This window comes from Podarcis pityusensis (genome assembly GCF_964106645.2).
Source record: "Podarcis pityusensis genome assembly, chromosome: 3".
Taxonomy (NCBI): domain Eukaryota; kingdom Metazoa; phylum Chordata; class Lepidosauria; order Squamata; family Lacertidae; genus Podarcis; species Podarcis pityusensis.
The window spans coordinates 55,719,212-55,738,477 of NC_138026.1; the positions used below are offsets into that span (position 1 = coordinate 55,719,212).

General features: G+C 40.7%; 1 protein-coding gene across 18 annotated transcripts in view; it reads right to left on the reverse strand.

Moving 5' to 3' along the window:
- Positions 1-19,266, reverse strand: part of TRDN (triadin) — a 165,248-nt gene that overhangs the window by 55,689 nt on the left and 90,293 nt on the right. For all 18 annotated transcript variants that reach the window (XM_080999612.1, XM_080999605.1, XM_080999610.1 and 15 more), the window contains 5 exons: positions 18,244-18,279; positions 15,919-15,981; positions 15,738-15,800; positions 13,305-13,370; positions 12,593-12,655 (listed from right to left, as the gene is read on the reverse strand). In XM_080999612.1, coding sequence (XP_080855738.1) covers positions 12,593-12,655; positions 13,305-13,370; positions 15,738-15,800; positions 15,919-15,981; positions 18,244-18,279 — 291 coding nt within the window. The remainder of the gene's footprint in view (positions 1-12,592; positions 12,656-13,304; positions 13,371-15,737; positions 15,801-15,918; positions 15,982-18,243; positions 18,280-19,266) is intronic.

The following is a 19,266-nucleotide window of genomic DNA, read 5'->3' on the forward strand; positions in this document are numbered from 1 at the left end:
CTGATACTCTGTTGAATATCAGGGGGAAAATACTTGCTGATTTTTTTCATATTTGCAGTGGGCATGATTGCTTTCTGCTAGGACATTGCAGCAGAATCGTTAAGAATTCTGTTAAAAGTGTAGTGCAGCCTTTACTGTGCCCATTAGCCATCACAGAAGAAGAATATGCAATAATTATGGTTTTCAGTATATTATATCCCAAGCTGTCTCATTAAACCCACAAACATGCTTTGATCAGGGGGGAAAACATTATAAAAGATGTTCATTCTATGCCACAAGACTAGCTCTTCAGATCCTGCCTATCACATCTTTCCTGATTGTGTGCATCTCTATGCACAAACGGGGGGAGTTCAATGCTAATCTAAAATCACTGTTTGTTCATTAGTGACTATTTAACTCAATTTTGGAGTGTACTGTCACATTGTACACAATAATTTGCCAAAATGTGTATTTTATGTGTACTTCAGAACTTTCACACCAGAGCAAGTATGACTAATATGGTTTCTACTGGCCCATTTTAGCAAAGGGTGTCATACACTCTCTTAAGTGCACTCTCTTAAGTGCTCAACCACATATATTTATTGCAATTATTTTCAAGAACATCTTCACATACCGCTAAGCCAATCATTATACAACACTTCATAGAACTTAATAGCTCCAAGTCATCAAAAAGAAAAAATGGAGGATGGCGTTGCATGAAAAGGAAGAGAACTAAAATTCCAGCTGCCTAAAACTGGGCACACATTGAAATAATCACATAATTAAGGATGCAATGGAATACCTTCCATTTATCTCTAACAACTTATGTTGTTTCCATTGATCTCTCAAAGATGAGACATTATCAAATTCAGCAGTACATGGCTTAACATGCAAGAGCTTCAAAGGGACAAGTTTCACATAGGACAAAATGGCGGAATTGTGGTTTGAACCACAAATTCTGCACCTGTGGTTTGGATTCATGCACATTAATATGCAAAGTAAACATAATTCCCCCCCCCATTACCTACTTGAAGGTACGCATGAGTAGTTTTTAAGACCTCTCTAGTCCTTTTCAGGCACAGAAAAGCATATGTGGGTGCTCAAACTGGATAGGGATGTGCCCATCCTACTACCCAGTTTGAGTCCATATATGGATGAATAGAGCTTCTGGAAAATTCAAATGTACAGGGACACAGATCTGAGCTATACAGTTCAAAAGGATTGTGTGATTCATCTCTTGCTGAGCAGTAGAGATTCAGGCTGCTGAGGACTGACTTACATGTTTGAAAGTTCCATCAGTACTTGCATGCTAATTTGAGGTCTGAAGTGGTACAGTCCAGCAGGACTTGCCAGAGTCTGGAAATGGAATGGTTAACTCTTTGTAGTCCTTGATAAGATTTGGTAGTTTTGTCTGAAGTTAGTAACTTGCTTCTAAATATTTGCACCCAAAAAATTATGTGGGTCATCACTGGGATTTTTCGGTTATCACCTAGGTACCAATTTCCACTGAGAGGTGGTGTGTGTGTATCTGTGTGTGAGAGAGAAACACTAGTACCGTATTGTGTTGTGTTGTGTTGTGTTGTGTTGTGTGTGTGTATATATCTCTATCTATCTATCTATCATCTATCATCTATATATTGCATTTCTATATCTGAAAGCAGAAAGGAGCAAAAGCTAGACAATGCCAGAAAACATCAAAAAATGAGGAAAGCTTTGTGGGTACAGGGGAAGAAGTGTGAAGGAATGGAGATGATAAGAGTGCTAAGGGCTAGTTGTGAAGTAAGGATGAATCAGTCAGCAGTCCACAAGCTAAAACTCAAAAGGTAAGAGCATCAGTAAAAACAGATAGCCAAAATAAAAATTATGCCTTTTGTTGTTATTTGTTATCTCAAAACTTCAAATACCGTAAAGGCCTTAACCCAGTCTCCATTTCATGCTGAGCACTGTAAGATATCCCTAATCATCAACTCCTTGATCTCCCTTCCTCATAAACCACTTGCTTTGGAATATAGTGATATTTAATAGGAAGAAAGCAATAACATAGGCAAATAGAAAAGCCCAAAAGAGAGTAATGGATATTTAGCCACAAGGGGTCACCAACATTTCTTTTGTGAACAAAATCAAATCTATTAACATAACGAAAGTTACATGAGACTTTAAAGAGGTCCTTTCTCCTCAAAACATCAAGAAGTTTAAAAATTGTCACAGGACTTTTTTTTAATGTGTCTATAAAGCAGAGTAACAAAGGCCAACTTGCGAGAGAATGGCTTGGCCTTTTCTCCTCATTTCCCATGTATCGGTGCCCTTTTGAAAGCTGCAGAGATTGGCATTTCAACATCACAGTATTGATGACAATATGCCTGCTGTCATGCTATGCAAAAAGGCAGCAGGGAATGCAAACACAGGCTTGTCTCTGAAGCCTGTTCCTTCTGTGCTCAGATGGCAATACAGTTGATCCAGATATAGCCAATGATAGCCACGTATCTCCAGCTCGTAGGACTTGTTAGGCCTAAGCTATATAAACTGTTCATCATGTGATAAAGCCATCCTTGGACCACACCACTTCAGACTACAGCTCATGTTAATGAATGCACCCTAGTTGTGGTTGTTATTGTTGTTATTTTTTTTAGAGTTTTAAAGTCAGACCTCACCTGGAGTACTGTGTCCAGTTCTGGGCACCACAGTTCAAGAAGGACACTGACAAACTGGAACGTGTCCAGAGGAGGGCAACCAAAATGGTCAAAGGCCTGGAAACGATGCCTTATGAGGAACGGCTAAGAGAGCTGGGCATGTTTAGCCTGGAGAAGTGGAGGTTAAGGGGTGATATGATAGCCATGTTCAAATATATAAAAGGATGTCACATAGAGGAGGGAGAAAGGTTGTTTTCTGCTGCTCCAGAGAAGCGGACACGGAGCAATGGATCCAAACTACAAGAAAGAAGATTCCACCTAAACATTAGGAAGAACTTCCTGACAGTAAGAGCTGTTCGACAGTGGAATTTGCTGCCAAGGAGTGTGGTGGAGTCTCCTTCTTTGGAGGTCTTCAAGCAGAGGCTTGACAACCATATGTCAGGAGTGCCCTGATGGTGTTTCCTGCTTGGCAGGGGGTTGGACTCGATGGCCCTTGTGGTCTCTTCCAACTCTATGATTCTATGATTCTATGAAAGTTCAACACTGGGGCTTTAAACCAGTCCCAGAACAAACTGTTATCCATTTGTTTTGGTATTCTCTTCTTGTAATATGACCAGAAAGCACTCACTTAAGAAGATAGAAGAGCTCTTTGAGCTCATGTAGTCCAATCCCATGTTCACAACAGGATTTATAATGCAGGTTGCAACTACTGCATCCCAGACAGATGGCTGTCTAGAGTGAAGAAAAGCCCACTATCTCCCAAGGCAGTATGTTCCACTGTCAGGCAGCTCTTACCATTAGGAAGTTTGTTTCAATATTCAGCCGAAATCTGCTTGCCTGTGATTTCCACCTATTGGTTCTAACCCTGCCCTCTGAAGCAACAGAGGACAAGTCTACTCAATCAAAGATTCAGGCTTTTGACAGTCACTTAACACTCCAACAGCTGTGAAACAATCTGCCATCTAGACTAGCCTGTGCAACTATCACACCATGCCCAGAGCAGTAGAAGGCTGGTCTATGTGGATTTTCAAAAAGGGTTGTGCCAGATATTTGTTTTGCCGGTTATGTTTGTTTAAACAAGGCTTCCAAGTCAACAACAGAATTGTCTGGTGTTGTGATCGCTGTGTGTTTCCTCCAGACCAATTAGCACCATGTTTTTGCATTATTGAAGGTCAGAGGATTAATGTGTTTTATCTACACGAACATTTTAAAAAGCTAATTAACAATCCTCGGGTTCATTTTGTGTTGAAGAGTGAAACATTCAGGTTTAGTTTACACTGCAGGAAATGAGAGCGAATAGAAAGAAGACTGGAATAGAGTAAATACGAATGCAAATACGTCTCGCATTTAGAGGGATTTGGTTCAGTGATGCACCATGGATGAAAGAGCCCTATTTCTGAATTGGCAGAAATCTAAATATGTATTTGGCAATTAGAGGAACCTTTTAATGAGCCTGCAAAACAGTGACCTTTAAATACAGAAAACCAGAAGGCTGTATACGGAGAGGTTTTGAAAGGGTGTTGGCAAACCATTTTCTTTTCTTAAAAAATAATATATTTTAGGTGACTGCCTGTCAAAATAGTCTTATATTTTCCAAGGAAAGATGGCTAATGTATGAAATGCAAGAACTCATAGAAGCAACCAGCATATGTGAAATTTGGCAGGGCAGATAGCAGAAGAGGAGCAAGAAAGCTGTTATAATTGACTCCTGTCTTCACATATCTCAACCCTGGGAAAGAAATCAGTATTTTCTAACTGAGCGCCATCTCTTTCCTTTCATAGATTTTCTGTCTGTAGATGTCTCTGCCTTCTCAAAGCTAGTCTGTAACAACTTATGCTTTCCTCCCCTCACTTATATGAAAGCTCTTTCCTGCTTATTTCCCCATCTGTTCCCCCAGCAGAGTCTCCCCACTTCGCTCTTTACCTCCTTTGACCCCTATCTAGTATTCCAAGTCCAACACACTCCTGTGTTTGTGCCCTGGAAATTCAAAACCTCCTCCATTCCTTCCATCACACAGGCTTCGGTTACTACTAGTTTTTGCTTTGATAATAGTGCACAATCAATATTAAAGAGAACTCTTGCCAAGGGAGGCATTAGGGTAAAAAGTCTTCACAAAGAGACACAGCATCGCCTTCCTTTAGTTTTTTTCTTTAGCACAGATGTTGAACTGAAGGAGGTCCTCCTTTCAGCAAGCTGCATTTTTATTATTTTATTATCAGGTTCTGCCTGCAAAATGCTATATGAGGGATTGAAAAAAAGAAAACAACTGGGAAATCGGTAGATATTTGTGCATGCAAGTGATATATCTTTCATCAGTCCCATATTCATTCATTTATTCTCTCTCATCCTCCTCACAATAAAGTACAAAGGCTGCACACCTACACACACTTACTCATGAGTAAGCCTCACTGAAATTAGTGGGTGTAACACAGAGAGAATGAACACACTATTTAAAGACTTGAGGCATTACCTATAAAAGTAACTTAAACACATGAGGAAGCCAGTGGAGATGAGTGTGCAAGATCCTAGGGATGTAGAAGAATTCCAACAAAAATGGAAAATTAAGCAGAAATTCCTGCAATTTCCAGGTTCATCTGTGATCATAAATGGGAATCAACTAAGCAAATACAATTGGTGTTTGTTCACATCGTTGGCTTTTAGAAGTTCACAAATGATGCATACTTAATGTTGTTTTTTTACATTGTTTAGACGTTTCCTTTATATTTAATTATATATTTTTATTTTTATTTAAAGAAGTGTAAATTATGTAATGTGTGTTGCATAGCTGACAGCATGACAGAAACATAATATTTGGCAGATTATTATTTGATGTATAATTTGACAGAAACCAAACTGCAACAGAATGGAAACATATTAAATATATTAAAATGTCATGCATTAAAAGCTTCCCTAAACAGGGCTGCCTTCAGATGTCTTCTAAATGTCAGGTAGTTGTTTATCTTTTTGACATCTGATGGGAGGGCGTTCCACAGGGTGGGCGCCACTACCAAGAAGGCCCTCTGCCTGGTTCCCTGTAGCTTTGCTTCTCGCAGTGAGGGAACCGCCAGAAGGCCCTGGGCGCTGGACCTCAGTGTCCGGGCAAAACGATGGGGGGTGGAGAAGCTCCTTCAGGTATACTGGGCTGAAGCCGTTTAGGGCAACTGAAATGATGACAAAAGGGAGAGGAGCTAGTGTGCTTCTCCCCATTGCCTTGCTACTGAGACTGCCTTGATTCAATCTTATTCCCTATGCTACTTAACATCTATATGTTATTTTTGTGCTTTTATGTTGTAAACCACTCTGTGATCTTCAGATGAAGGGCGGTATAGAAATTTAAGTGACAATGTTAATAATAAAAATAAGATGATGATGAAGAAGAGGATGAAGCCACTGGTTCTGTCACTAAGGGATTTGGGGGATGAGGTATTATTAATATGTGGGCTCTAATTCCCCCCTCCCATTTGAATCAGATGTAGAAATAGAGTGTAGACTACTGAGCAAGGTGGGCCAATGGTCTCATTAGGCTCAGTTTAAGGCAGCTTTCTATGTTCCTATATTCCTAACTCTTCTTTATAGAAGTTGTGTGCAGATGACTCAATGGGGACAAATCAATGTGCATGTGTCTGAGACCATGCTCTTGGCCTCCTCCACAGCCTCCATAATTAGATTTGATCTTCTCCACAGACCCCCAAATTGATTTCCCAGCATGAGTTGACTGCACCGGATAATATGTGCTGATTTAATGGGCAAAGTTTCTTTCCTTTGGCAAAATCTTTTCAACAACCCATGATAAATAAATAAAAACTGTTAAACACAAGAAATATATATTCTGTCATATGTACCACAGACTTACAACTTGAATTCAGCTTTATGTGCTTGGCTAATAATAAATATAGTAATGATAATAATAAGTGGGTTGGCATCTGCGAAGGGGAAAAGATGGCAATTGCACCATCCATTGCACTCACCTTGGGAGAGTATCTGGCGGTGCATGGAGAGTATTCAGTGGCACAGGTATGAGCAATCAGAGGTTCTGAGAGAGTCTGTTTTGACTATACACAATTTTGGCTTTAACCCCCATGCACGTTGAGAGTTGACAGTATATCAGCCATTAAACACACAGACAAAGTATCAGTCCCAACAAATACTTTGATTTAGCAACTGTTGCGAAAAGCCACAGGCCACGACACAATTAGAGTGTGGACAATGGCCTAACAAATAGACAAATCTTATTCCAACTAAGACGCTTCATTCTGGCTACTCTGTTATCCTTATATAACCCTTCCATCTTGATTGGGTCACATCTTACCATGTCCCCCACTCTTACGATTAGTAGTTCTTTCATCTCTGTCTGCCTTTCTAATATATATACCAGGAGATGTCAAATTCCCCAGGTCTTAGTCATATAAGCACAACAGAATGTTGCGACAGTGGGGTGAAGTATTGATAACCAATTGGGGGGGGGGGGGGAGAGAGAGAGAGAGAGAGAGAGAGAGAGAGAGAATATCTTTGTATTCAAATCATTGAGAAAACAATGACCTCTGGTTTTGAACTGGTGCACAACCAAAGGGATGTAAACAAATAATTATTTAGCAGTGTTGCCCTCCAAGGGGCATGCACCAGAATAAGACAAGCACTGAAGAAGTTTTAATGAGCTTCTAAGGTGAAATTCCTGTCAGAAGCAGCGTTTATACTTCTGTGTTTGACAGATTGCGTTCCTTTGTTTTTAGCAAAATGCTGCAAATAAAAACCAACAATTTATCTAAAAGAATCCCACAAACCATCTCAGGAAATGAGACCTAGTTGCTATGACCACACATTAAAAAGTGCAGTTTGTACTGCATTATCTGAAGGGTAAATGTGGCAAGAATTATTGCTGTATCAAATCAACAAAACAGAGAGAATTTATTTAAAGTGTGACATATATGCAGCATGTGTACCTAGAATATATATATATATTAATACTACAGTTTATTTAAATTAAGAAAAACACAGATCTGTAGAGGTGGCTTATATTGTGTTTTGGCAGATTCTTTTGGAAAGTGAGTCATAAACTGTTAGTAACTAGACAGATGAATACTTTTACTTTGTATTGCATAATTCTCTTCAAGTGGAATATGAAGGGCGAAAACTGCATTCTTACATAATATGCAGTCTTAAATACAATAAATTGTGAAATGCTGATTGTGATGATCCATTTTAAAAAGGCAGTACAGAATTGGAAAGGTACATTTTCTAAGTACTCATTTGAAAAAAAAATTATTGTGAAGCAGATTAGAGAAACAAACTGATACACCACTTCTATATCTAATTAACTATGAAAACTCATGCCATTATAGGCAAGTAATCCTGAGCACACGTCCTAAGGAGTAAGGCTCCATGAGGAAAGTTGTGCCTACTTCTGATTAAAAGTGTCTGGGATTTCTCTGTTGCTGCATTCACAGAACACACAGAAGTAACTTTTGAATTTTGGGTACCTATTTAATGGTATTTTTACCCCACTACCTTCATTCAGATTTTCCTTGGGAAGTTGCCAATCTGCCACAGCCTCACGGGAGAACCAAGGGAAGCAGCTACACTCAGTTAATTAACGTATATTGTTATAACTGCATTAGAAACTTGTGACACCAGATAGCGCTGTGGAGCAGTCAAAAATAGCCTATGGGATTTTACATTATGAGCTTTATGACGTATCTTCCTATAATAAATTATTACTATTATTATGTAACGGTTTTGTTTTTTTAAATACATGTCTAGATCCAGCCAAGGTCTTTCACTTTGAGCAAGGGCCTATTATTCCTTTTTCAGACGTGCCTTTCAGAAGCACATAGATGTGTGCATTGGTTAGATCATGTGGCTGAAATAGCTAGATAGTAGCACTTGCATTTAATAGAGCTGTTTTCTGTATTCAATTCATTAAATGCCATTTGTATGGATTACAGTAAAATGCATTCTCCATGTCACTTTTGTTAAGAACTCTTATTATTTATGGCACCACAGTGTTTTGCTTCTTGCTGCTAGACTTACATTATTCCCAGTATAATATTTCTAGTAAGTCTCAACGAAAACATTACTATTTATTGATGTGAGCGTGCATTTAGAAAGGCAATCCAAAGGGATGATTCACAACTAATTCATATGTGGGTACAACTGTTGGAATCAAGAGACCAAGTTGTGGCCTTTGCATGGTTCCCTAGTGAGGCTGTTCCAAAGTCAGCAGTTTGATGAATGCAGCTTAGTAAGTAAGCAATATAGTCCCCGGCATACTTTTCAAAGGTATTTTAATCATGGGGAGGGAAGATCTGTGTACCAAGTGATTTTGCATAGGCCAGACTGAAATGGTTCACTGGAAACTTTTCTAGCAAATTTGGGAGATTCAGGGATGGAGGAAATGGGATTGTTTTGAAGAACCACTGCAAACTGCTGCAATCAGCAGCCAGGTAGGCTGTCATATTTTCCCAGCAGAGGCAGTTTCAGAGTAGCACAACTGGTTCTGTCGCACTGGGCAATGTGCTGAAGGGGGTGCCACAACAATACTGTAGAACAGAGTGTGAGAGGTGGGGGGGGGGGTTGCCAAATTTTAGCACCATACAGGGTGCTGCTGAAATTCGAGAGCCCAAAGTCCACCACTACTTCCAGAATGCTTCAGATGCAACAACGCTCTGTCATAATGTGGCATCACTAACTCAGGTACTGTTAGAGAAAATAGATGGTGGCTGTCACTGTTACCCAGGAAGTCTTTTTGGACAATTCTGTAAGGTTAGGAGAGAGTTCTGTTTCTAGATTTCAACGACAGCCTTTATGATTTTTAGCTGGATAAGGGTTAAATGGCTGTAGCAATGGTTTAAGTGGCATTTGTTTTTAGTGCTAATGTATTTTAAATGTTCCAGGTAACATCTAGCTGCATGGTTTTCAAATACTACATTTTGAGAAGCCTGAGCCTTTGTTGAGTTAAAACTCCAAATAAATGGAAGAACTAACAGCTCACAGTGCTAAACTCCTTTGCATGTAAATAAATATACTTCCCCCACTTAATGAAACTTAAATCTGGGTAAATCATGTCTAATACTGAAGCTTATTATTGCTTAAGTGCAAGCACACTGTCATTTTAATTTTAGTTTTTTGCTTGTAAATCACAGCCATAGGCTTAGTAGCTATGGAGAGGCTGAATTAATTTGTCACGATTCTGGACTGGTGTGGAAAAAAAGAGCTTCAGTTCCACATAGGCAAACCAATTTTTATATATGCCTAGTAGCCATATTGTTATAAATTATATTATACTATAATATCTACATATGACATTTACATAATGTTACAAAAGTCATTTCTCAATTAAATTTTTTGCCTTCTGGAATTTAGAATGCACTTTCAATAACATCCTTCTTTGTGCAACGAGCAAGAGCTTATATCAACATATTGTAATGACTAGGAATGAATTTGTGTAGACACTCCCCAATTCTCCATAAGAGATCAGCTGCTGCAGGTATGAATGGCTTCCCCATTTATTGCAATACTGAAGGTAGTTCTGTGCATTTTGGGGGGGGATACACATAGGAGGCTGACTCCAATTCTGTATTGAACAAGGAAGTTCTTAAGAATGCAAGAACTCTGCTGGTTCAGACCAGAGGCCTATTTAGTTCATCATTCCGTTACCACAGTGGCCAACCAGTTGTCTATGAGAAGTCCACAATCAGTACATGAACACACTAAAACTGTCCTGCTTGTGTTGCCCAGCAACTGCTTTTTGGAGGCATGCTGCTTCTAATCAGTGCTGGAGATTAATAGTAGCTAGTGGCTGTTGATAGCCTTATTCTTCCTGAATGTATCTGAATCTCTTCCACAATCATCCGAGTTGGTGGCCATTACAACATCCTGAGGTAGCAGAAGGAGCAAGTGATGCAGTGCTGCCTGAGTTTTTATCTTAGCTGAGAACATCTACTTTGGGGAGATTTAGATCCAGTCCTGAGATGACTTTTTACACACATAAATTGAATTAGACTATGAAACCTTTGCTTTGGCAACTCACTCAAGGTAGGTAACAGCAGTTTACCTCAAAAAAACAAAACAAAACCATACTAGGTGAATACATCTACTGACAAACTGACATGAAGGCTAGACACCCATTTCACTCACTTAAGACAGTGGACCATCAACCTCACTGCCTAACACCAAAATGTTATTATTTAAGTATCACGGAACCAAACAGTGTGGTGCTTATGTGGTTTTCGAGTTGACTGCTGAACAGCAAAGGCAAAACTTAAGAGTCATCTTCAACGATAAAAACATTTCAATGGTTCTAAACTACAGCAGTGTCAAAACTAAGAGCAGATGTTTCACATGCAGAACCTGGCAGGACAGAGATAGCTTGATGTCTAAAACCCTGGAGAGCCAACACCAGTCAGTATACTGTAATATTGAGCTAAATGGCTTTACAGTGGTGCCTCTGGTTGCGTACTTAATTCGTTCTTCAGGTCCGTTCTTAACCTGAAACTGTTCTTAACCTGAAGCACCACTTTAGCTAATGGGGCCTCCTGCTGCTGCTGCGCTGCCGGAGCACGATTTCTGTTCTCATCCTGAAGCAAAGTTCTTAACCCGAGGTACGATTTCTGGGTTAGCGGAGTCTGTAACCTAAAGCGTATGTAGCCTGAAGCGTATGTAACCCGAGGTACCACTGTATTCAGTATTTACGGCATCTTCTTGGGCTCTTAATAATAAACTTAAAATGAAATGATCTCCAGGAACTATCAGCATAGCTGGTGGGTAGGATGGAACAATTTAACCAAATGCAAGTATTCTGAGGGAAGGGAGATATAGCCTCTGCCGGTTCCTCCCAGTGCTCCCAAGGTGAGTTGAGACTGGCAGTGCTCAGCACTAAGTGCACAGATCTTAATCTCCAGCCCCAGCTGCTGGATTCAGAGATCCACCAATGGGCATTATGAATGGGCTTTTATGAATGAAGCTACTGTGTCACAAGAAGGTGCACATGCAAAAGCTTGCATCTATATGAAATGTCGTTGCTGGATGTTTGCAGATGTCCTTGTAGCTAAAAAAGTTTAACATGTTTAAAGCAGCATGAATCTGTGAGCAGGTAAAGGTGAGCAAAGGGAGCGGGTGGTGCTGTGGTCTAAACCAATGAGCCTCTTGGGCTTGCTGATTGGAAGATTGGCGGTTCAAATCCACATGATGGGGTGAATTCCTTTTGCTCTGTCCCAGCTTCTGTCAACCTAGCAGTTCAAAAGCACACCAGTGCAACTAGATAAATAGGTACTGCTGCAGCAGGAAGGTAAACAGCATTTCTGTGCACTCTGGCTTGCGTCACGGTGTCCCATTGTGCCAGAAGCAGTTTAGTCATGCTGGCCACGTGACCCAGAAAGCTGTCTGTGAACAAACGCTGGTACCCTCAGCCTGAAGCGAGATGAGCACCACACCCCAAAGTCGCCTTTGACTGGACTTAACTGTCCAGGGGTCCTTTACCTTTACCTTTTAAATCTGTGAGCACAAACATTCACATCTATTTCCTTCTGTTCATTAGGTAACTAAGTATGTTGGTTGGTATTGTGCTCATAGTTATTCTTACGTAGGACTTGGCTTTTATGCTCATTATTTCATCTAAAGAACTGCCTGCATATGTCACTCTCCTAATAGAAATCTTCAACTGACACCTAGAAGTTATTTTGTTTTACTGATTGCAAGCCTAAGCAGAACTGCTCTGTAGATGTAGAGGGTGTAGCAATTTTAAAATATTTAATACTATAAAACAAAATAAAGAACATATTAAAATGCAGTTTAGCTATAAAGCAGAAAACTAGATAAAAGTGAGAAGCATTTCTGTCAAAAACACTGAATTCATAACATTAAAAAAATCAGAATTTAATGAGCTCATAATTTACATACCTACCTAATTTAAACTTTTAATGTCTAAAAATGTACACATATAATAATGGGATTTCAGAGAAGAGAGTGACAGATTGATATTTCTTACCTGCTTTTTTAACTTCGGGGACAGCTGTCTTCTCAGGAGCTTTCTTTCTTTCCTCCTTTTTTTCTAAAAAATAATTAAAAGGAAGCCATTTTATATGCTAGAAATATGAATCACACACTTCAATGTGCATTCAACCAAGCACAAGGAAGAAAATGTGACATTCTCTGATCTAAATAGCTTCTCCCCAACTATTTTAGTTTCCTAGTCATAGAACAAGGTTCCCAATCCAGATCCCTCTGGGTCAAACTAGGGCCCTATCTGCACTATATATTTAAAGCAGAATCATACCACTTTAAATAGTCATGGCTTCTGCCAAAGGAGCCCAGGAACTGTAATTTGTTATGGGTGCCCAGAGTTGTTATGATTAGGAGACCCTTCTCCCCTCAGAGCCTCAGTTCTCAGATTTCCCTGGAAAGGGGGGTCAATTTTTAAACCACTCTGTAAATTGTAGCTCTGTAAAGGGAATAAGGGTCTCCCTGCTGAGGGAGGGAGAGGGAGGGAGAGGGAAAGAATGTGCATGCTGGAGATCCACGCGGTGATTCCTGAACCGTCCGCAAGCCGGATCCAGAAGGCAATTGGGCCTGATCTGGCCTGCGGTCCTTAGTTTGCTGACCCATGTCGTACAGTATGCTATTGCTGTCGTGAACACACCCACCCCAACTATAACTGGTTGAATAATATAATATAAAACAAGCACCTTCAAATAGCCCACCTTTTGGTTTTATTTCAGAAACAACCTTCTTCTCATGGGTTACCACCTCATTTTCTTTTTCTGTTTCTAAGAGAAAAATAAAAAGATGGCTTTGTGTCATAAGGACTCCATGTACCATTTTTGGTTTCATAAAAGTTAGACAAATACGTCATAGGAGCAAAGGGGATGGTGTGTGTGTGTTTGTGTGTGTGTGTGTGTGTGTGTGTGTGACACACAGAGACAGAGGGAGAGAGAGAGCGCGCGCTTCTGTATTCCACCCCAAGGCTCACTGGTGCTCATGCATATGTAGTGCTAAACTATGGTTTCTTGTTGCATCTTGGTTCCAAGTAATGTGTTTGTTTATTTTGAAATGCATACCCTGCTTTTCTCTATAAAACAAATGCAAAACAGCTTACAAAGAAGTTTGTAGAATACATTGTTGTTGTTGTTTAGTCGTTTAGTCGTGTCCGACTCTTCGTGACCCCATGGACCAGAGCACGCCAGGCACTCCTGTCTTCCACTGCCTCCCACAGTTTGGTCAGACTCATGTTTGCAGCTTTGAGAACACTGTCCAACCATCTTGTCCTCTGTCGTCCCCTTCTCCTTGTGCCCTCAATCTTTCCCAACATCAGGGTCTTTTCCAGGGAGTCTTCTCTTCTCACGAGGTGGCCAAAGTATTGGAGCCTCAGCTTCAGGATCTGTCCTTCCAGTGAGCACTCAGGGCTAATTTCCTTAAGAATGGATGTGTTTGATCTTCTTGCAGTCCATGGGACTCTCAAGAGTCTCCTCCAGCACCATAATTCAAAAGCATCAATTCTTCGGCGATCAGCCTTCTTTATGGTCCAGCTCTCGCTTCCATACATTACTACCGGGAAAACCATGGCTTTAACTATATGGACCTTTTTTGGCAAGGTGATGTCTCTGCTTTTTAAGATGCTGTGTAGGTTTGCCATCGCCTTTCTCCCAAGGAGCATGCATCTTTTAATTTCTTGACTGCTGTCACCATCTGCAGTGATCATGGAGCCCAAGAAAGTAAAATCTCTCACTGCCTCCATTTCTTCCCCTTCTTTTTGCCAGGAGGTGATGGGCCCAGTGGCCATGATCTTCGTTTTTTTGATGTTGAGCTTCAGACCCTATTTTGCGCTCTCCTCTTTCACCCTCATTAAAAGGTTCTTTAATTCCTCCTCACTTTCTGCCATCAAGGTTGTGTCATTTGCATATCTGAGGTTGTTGATAATTCTTCCGGCGATCTTAATTCCAGCTTGGGATTCATCCAGCCCAGCCTTTCGCATGATGAATTCTGCATATAAATTAAATAAGCAGGGAGACAATATACAGCCTTGCCGTACTCCTTTCCCAATTTTGAACCAGTCAGTTGTTCCATATCCAGTTCTAACTGTAGCTTCTTGTCCCACATAGAGATTTCTCAGGAGACAAATGAGGTGATCAGGCACTCCCATTTCTTGAAGAACTTGCCATAGTTTGCTGTGGTCGACACAGTCAAAGGCTTTTGCATAGTCAATGAAGCAGAAGTAGATGTCTTTCTGGAACTCTCTAGCTTTCTCCATAATCCAGCGCATGTTTGCAATTTGGTCCCTGGTTCCTCTGCCCCTTTGAAATCCAGCTTGCACTTCTGGGAGTTCTCGGTCCACATACTGCTTAAGCCTGCCTTGTAGAATTTTAAGCATAACCTTGCTAGCGTGTGAAATGAGTGCAATTGTGCAGTAGTTGGAGCATTCTTTGGCACTGCCCTTCTTTGGAATACATAAAGAATACATAAAGCCCAGTAAAACAGTCCAAATCACTCAATATTTAAAGGCCTTAATACCAGGTAGATGTACAGTACATTCCCAGGCAAAACTACACAATTAGATCAGCACTATACCCAAATTGCTTCCACATGCTTCGTTTTTTATGGGTGAAATTCAGCTGTGTCGATCTGTCAGCAGAATCGACACCATTGTCAGAGCAAATTCCATCCCCAGCCTCACTGTACACCCAAAAATCTGCCCCAGAGGGTTTGAGGAAGCTATGGAGAAGATTTGAGGCATGGGGCTAGGTGTGGCAAATACAATGGGATGCTGCCACAAAGCTGCCCTCCCAACACTGGCATTGCTGTCATTTACCTGGATGGTGCAGGAGCAGGTCAGTGGTGAGGTCAGCATTGCACCTGTACATCGATGGGAGCACTGGATTGCCTCTGCTAGTCCACCCCAAAAGGCCTGACCTCACCATCACACCACACCACCCACCCTATTCAGGTAAGTGGCAGCAATGCTGGGGTCAACAAGGTAGCTCCGTTGCACCACCCCTGCATGGAAGGAGGGTGCAGGGAGAGGAAAGGAAGGGGCTAAAGTGACTGCTTATCTGAATCCATCCAACGAGGCAAGTATCCATCATACAATTTCAGTACAGTAATGATCTAGCAATGTCATATTTGTGCAGATAGCTTACCTTTCTTTTTAATTTCAGAAATAACTTTCTTTTCATGTGTTACCTTTTTCTTTTCTTCTACTTCTAAAACATGAATCAAAAGGTGATGATTTGGCTTTGCATCTTACGGAATTACAGCAGGCAGAGTTTTTTGAACATCAGGTCAATTAACTGCCACATCTTAAAACCAGAAACACCCTACCTTTTGTTTTAACTTCAGGAATAGCTTTCTTCTGTTGAACCACTTTTTTCGCTTTTTCTTCTTCTAAGGAATAAATGCAAAAGGCACTGTTTCACTATGCATGTCTCACTTAAAATGTATGGATCTTTTATTTTGAGGATCAATTTCCACACTTGAGGAAAAATAAGAACCTAACAGGACCCAAGCCCAGAAAGAATGCAAAGGTAGCAAATGTTGCCTGGCCAAGTTGATAGCACATATCATCACAAAGGCAGGATTCAACTAGGTTGTTGCATGTGTGGAATGAGGTCTGCTTGTGCCATGGAACTTTCCCCCATTCTATTCCCCGTGTCCCCTGAATCTGCTCTGAAGGGTTGGGGGAAACTCCAGAACAGGCTTAGGGAGCATTTGTGGGGCCTGCAGAGGTGGAAAGGGTGGGAAAGTCTTGTGCACGAGCAGACTTTTATCCCCATGTGCATACCCACTAAGAACTACATTGAATTCCAACCAATATATGCCAGGGCTGCAATTCAGTGAGGCATTTCCCTATTCATTTTAATGGGGGAAGGAGATGCCTGCATCCCCTTGCATTGACCAATCTGTTTCTTCCCTTGAATTTAATAGGACAGGGCAAGATGTCCAAATAAGAATACGGTGTGTGCATGGGGAGGTCTGAATCAGGTTGTGTATCCCCAGTGCTTTTTTTCTGGGAGGACGCAGGGGTACACATACCCCTAAACATTTTGTGAATCTAAGTTTGGCATCAATATAAGTAGGAAAATGAGAGTACCCCTAAGCACTTTTATTCCAATAGGTTTGCTTATTGTTCAGGTAAGCAGTCATTTACCATGTAGTCTTATTGGAGAAACACTAGACTAGCAACACCTGCAACTTTTGAAAGCAGAAGATATTTATTTTGCATTATCCCCCTGCTCCCACCCTGGAACGAGTTTGATGAAGAATGTGTGTGAGCTCCTGACTCAAGCTTAGTAAACTGTAGCATCTGGCGTGGTCGCTGACATATTGCCAAAAAATTATAGATAAAATAGACACAAATTTACATTAAAATGGCTTATGTATATGTATAGGTGTAAATTAAGAAATATTTACTATCCTTTGAAAGAGAAATATAGTATAGCTCACTGCAGTGAGAAAGATATGGACAGTAACCTGTGTGTCTACTGAGACTGCTGTCTGAATACTAGTGGTCGAAAACCTAAAACACCTCCTCTCCTCCCCTTCTATGGTTCTTTAGCTTTTAAACTGGGCTTGGACTGGCCACCCCTTAAAATAGAGTCAAATAAAGGAATGTCTTCAGACAGTTCTTCCAGTAGAGGACTACCCTGTAAAACACCCAGTCTGTGCCAGAGTTTTACACCACTGGGCTGCAGATGGTACTTATATGAGGAGCAGATGGATGCTCCTCATACCATTTTTAAAAACCCCTACATATAGAAAAACTAGGTGTCAAGATATAGACTAGGCCAGATTCCTTCTCCTGGACACCTAATTTTCTATGTGCATTTGTGTTGGAATAGTGATGGTGTGGAAGCATTGGAGCTATCATGACTGAAGTAATACACTTTAAGCCCTGTTCATGCAACTGAATATGTGGGAAGAGGAGCATGGGGGAAGAGGAGCATGGGAATGCAAGAGGAAGTCCTGCCCCTGAATCTATTCACATCCATTCAATTAATCATGTGAACAGGCCCAGTGTAGATTAACACAGATAATCAGAAACCCTGTTTTCCTTTGTCTTCTCTCTCTCTCTCTTTTTTTGCCATGTGCCTACTCAAATGAGCAAGAATATGCACATAAAGTTTTTGCAGGGTTTTTCTCTCTCTATGTGCAATATAATGCAAACCAACATAGAAATACCAACCCAGCAAAAACAAAAACGGGGGGGGGGGGGGGTAGATCCATGGTTTCATTTTGGGATGTGATGGCCTGTCTAGAGTAGTATAAGAAGGTGGCACAAGTGCCTGCAGGGAGGGGGGAAGAGAAAGCAGCAAATATTCTCATCATCCTTCCTCCGCAAGGGAACCTCCACTGGATCGCAGTGCCTTCCATGAATGGAAGAAGCCTTTTGCCAGATGGCCAATTTGGATCCAATCCAGTGTCTCCAATAAAACAAACAGAATCTACATGCTCTCAGTATGCATTAGGATTTATTCCTGTGAGCAATTAATGATGCACAGGTCAAGAACTGAGCTTGCTGCTGAATTCCTGCTTTATTCACACACACATGTAGTGTATCTAGACTAGTCATATGAAGAGAGCTTCAGTGAGAACTAGGTATCACTGATAACCTAAAAACAAAAGAAAACAACAATTTATACTACTTACTTATTGGCTTTGTAGTTGTCACATTAGGTTTTCCAACTGCATGAGCAAAATAATATAAATATTATTTTTAAAAAAATATATAGTTAAACCATGGAATAGAAATAATAAATTACAAAGGCTGAAAAGCACAGCGTGTGCTCAGAAGCTCTAGCAAATGTGATTGAGAATATTATAAAACAGATATTTTCTCAAGAGCTAGAAACCACATAGTCATTTTGCATATTGCTTCCATAAATATAAGCAAAAACTATAGGGGAGGGTAAGGCAGTGTTTAGAAACTTGACAGAATTTGCACGAAAACCAAATTGAATCTGCCTGTATGACAAACAATACAGTTTGGTGATATCTAAAATGCAATGGTATCTCCATTAAACTGTTTAGTCACATGAGTAACTCCATCTTAGACCATTTTTCTTTTCACTCCACAGTGCATGGGCCAACTCAGGTTGATCAATTCAATCCACCACAAGTATATCTACAAGACAGATAAGTTCTGCATGTAAAAAGGATACTGCTTGGATTAAAAGTCCTCAAATCTAGCACCTTGGTATAAACCCATGACCTTCAGGAAAGGGCCATCGCTCTGTGGCAGACCAATGCAGAAGGTCCTAGGTTTAAACCCTGGCATCTCCAGATACCTCTGGGAAAAGAGTCCTGTCTGAAATGCTGGAGGGCTGCTGTGAGTCAGTGTAGACAATACTGAGCTAGGTGGGCAAATGCTCTGAGTATAAGGCAGTTTCTTGCATACACATGCTTATTAAGGAATGCTTAATATTATAAGCTCTGACTGTTTATGAACACCTGTTTATAAAATGTAATGTTTCCCCTTGTACGTCCAACAGCCAATCTGTACTATTAGACTTAACAGCAACTTCCATCTGTTCTGTGTATAACTGGATTTTTGCCAAGGCCCACTTCCCCCTGCAGCTCCGATGTTGCCTTCCATCCTGTTCTAGAAGATGCCTCTTCTGAACCATAAGTCCTTCCATGTGTGCAAGGACACCAGATGGATTCCACCCTGTC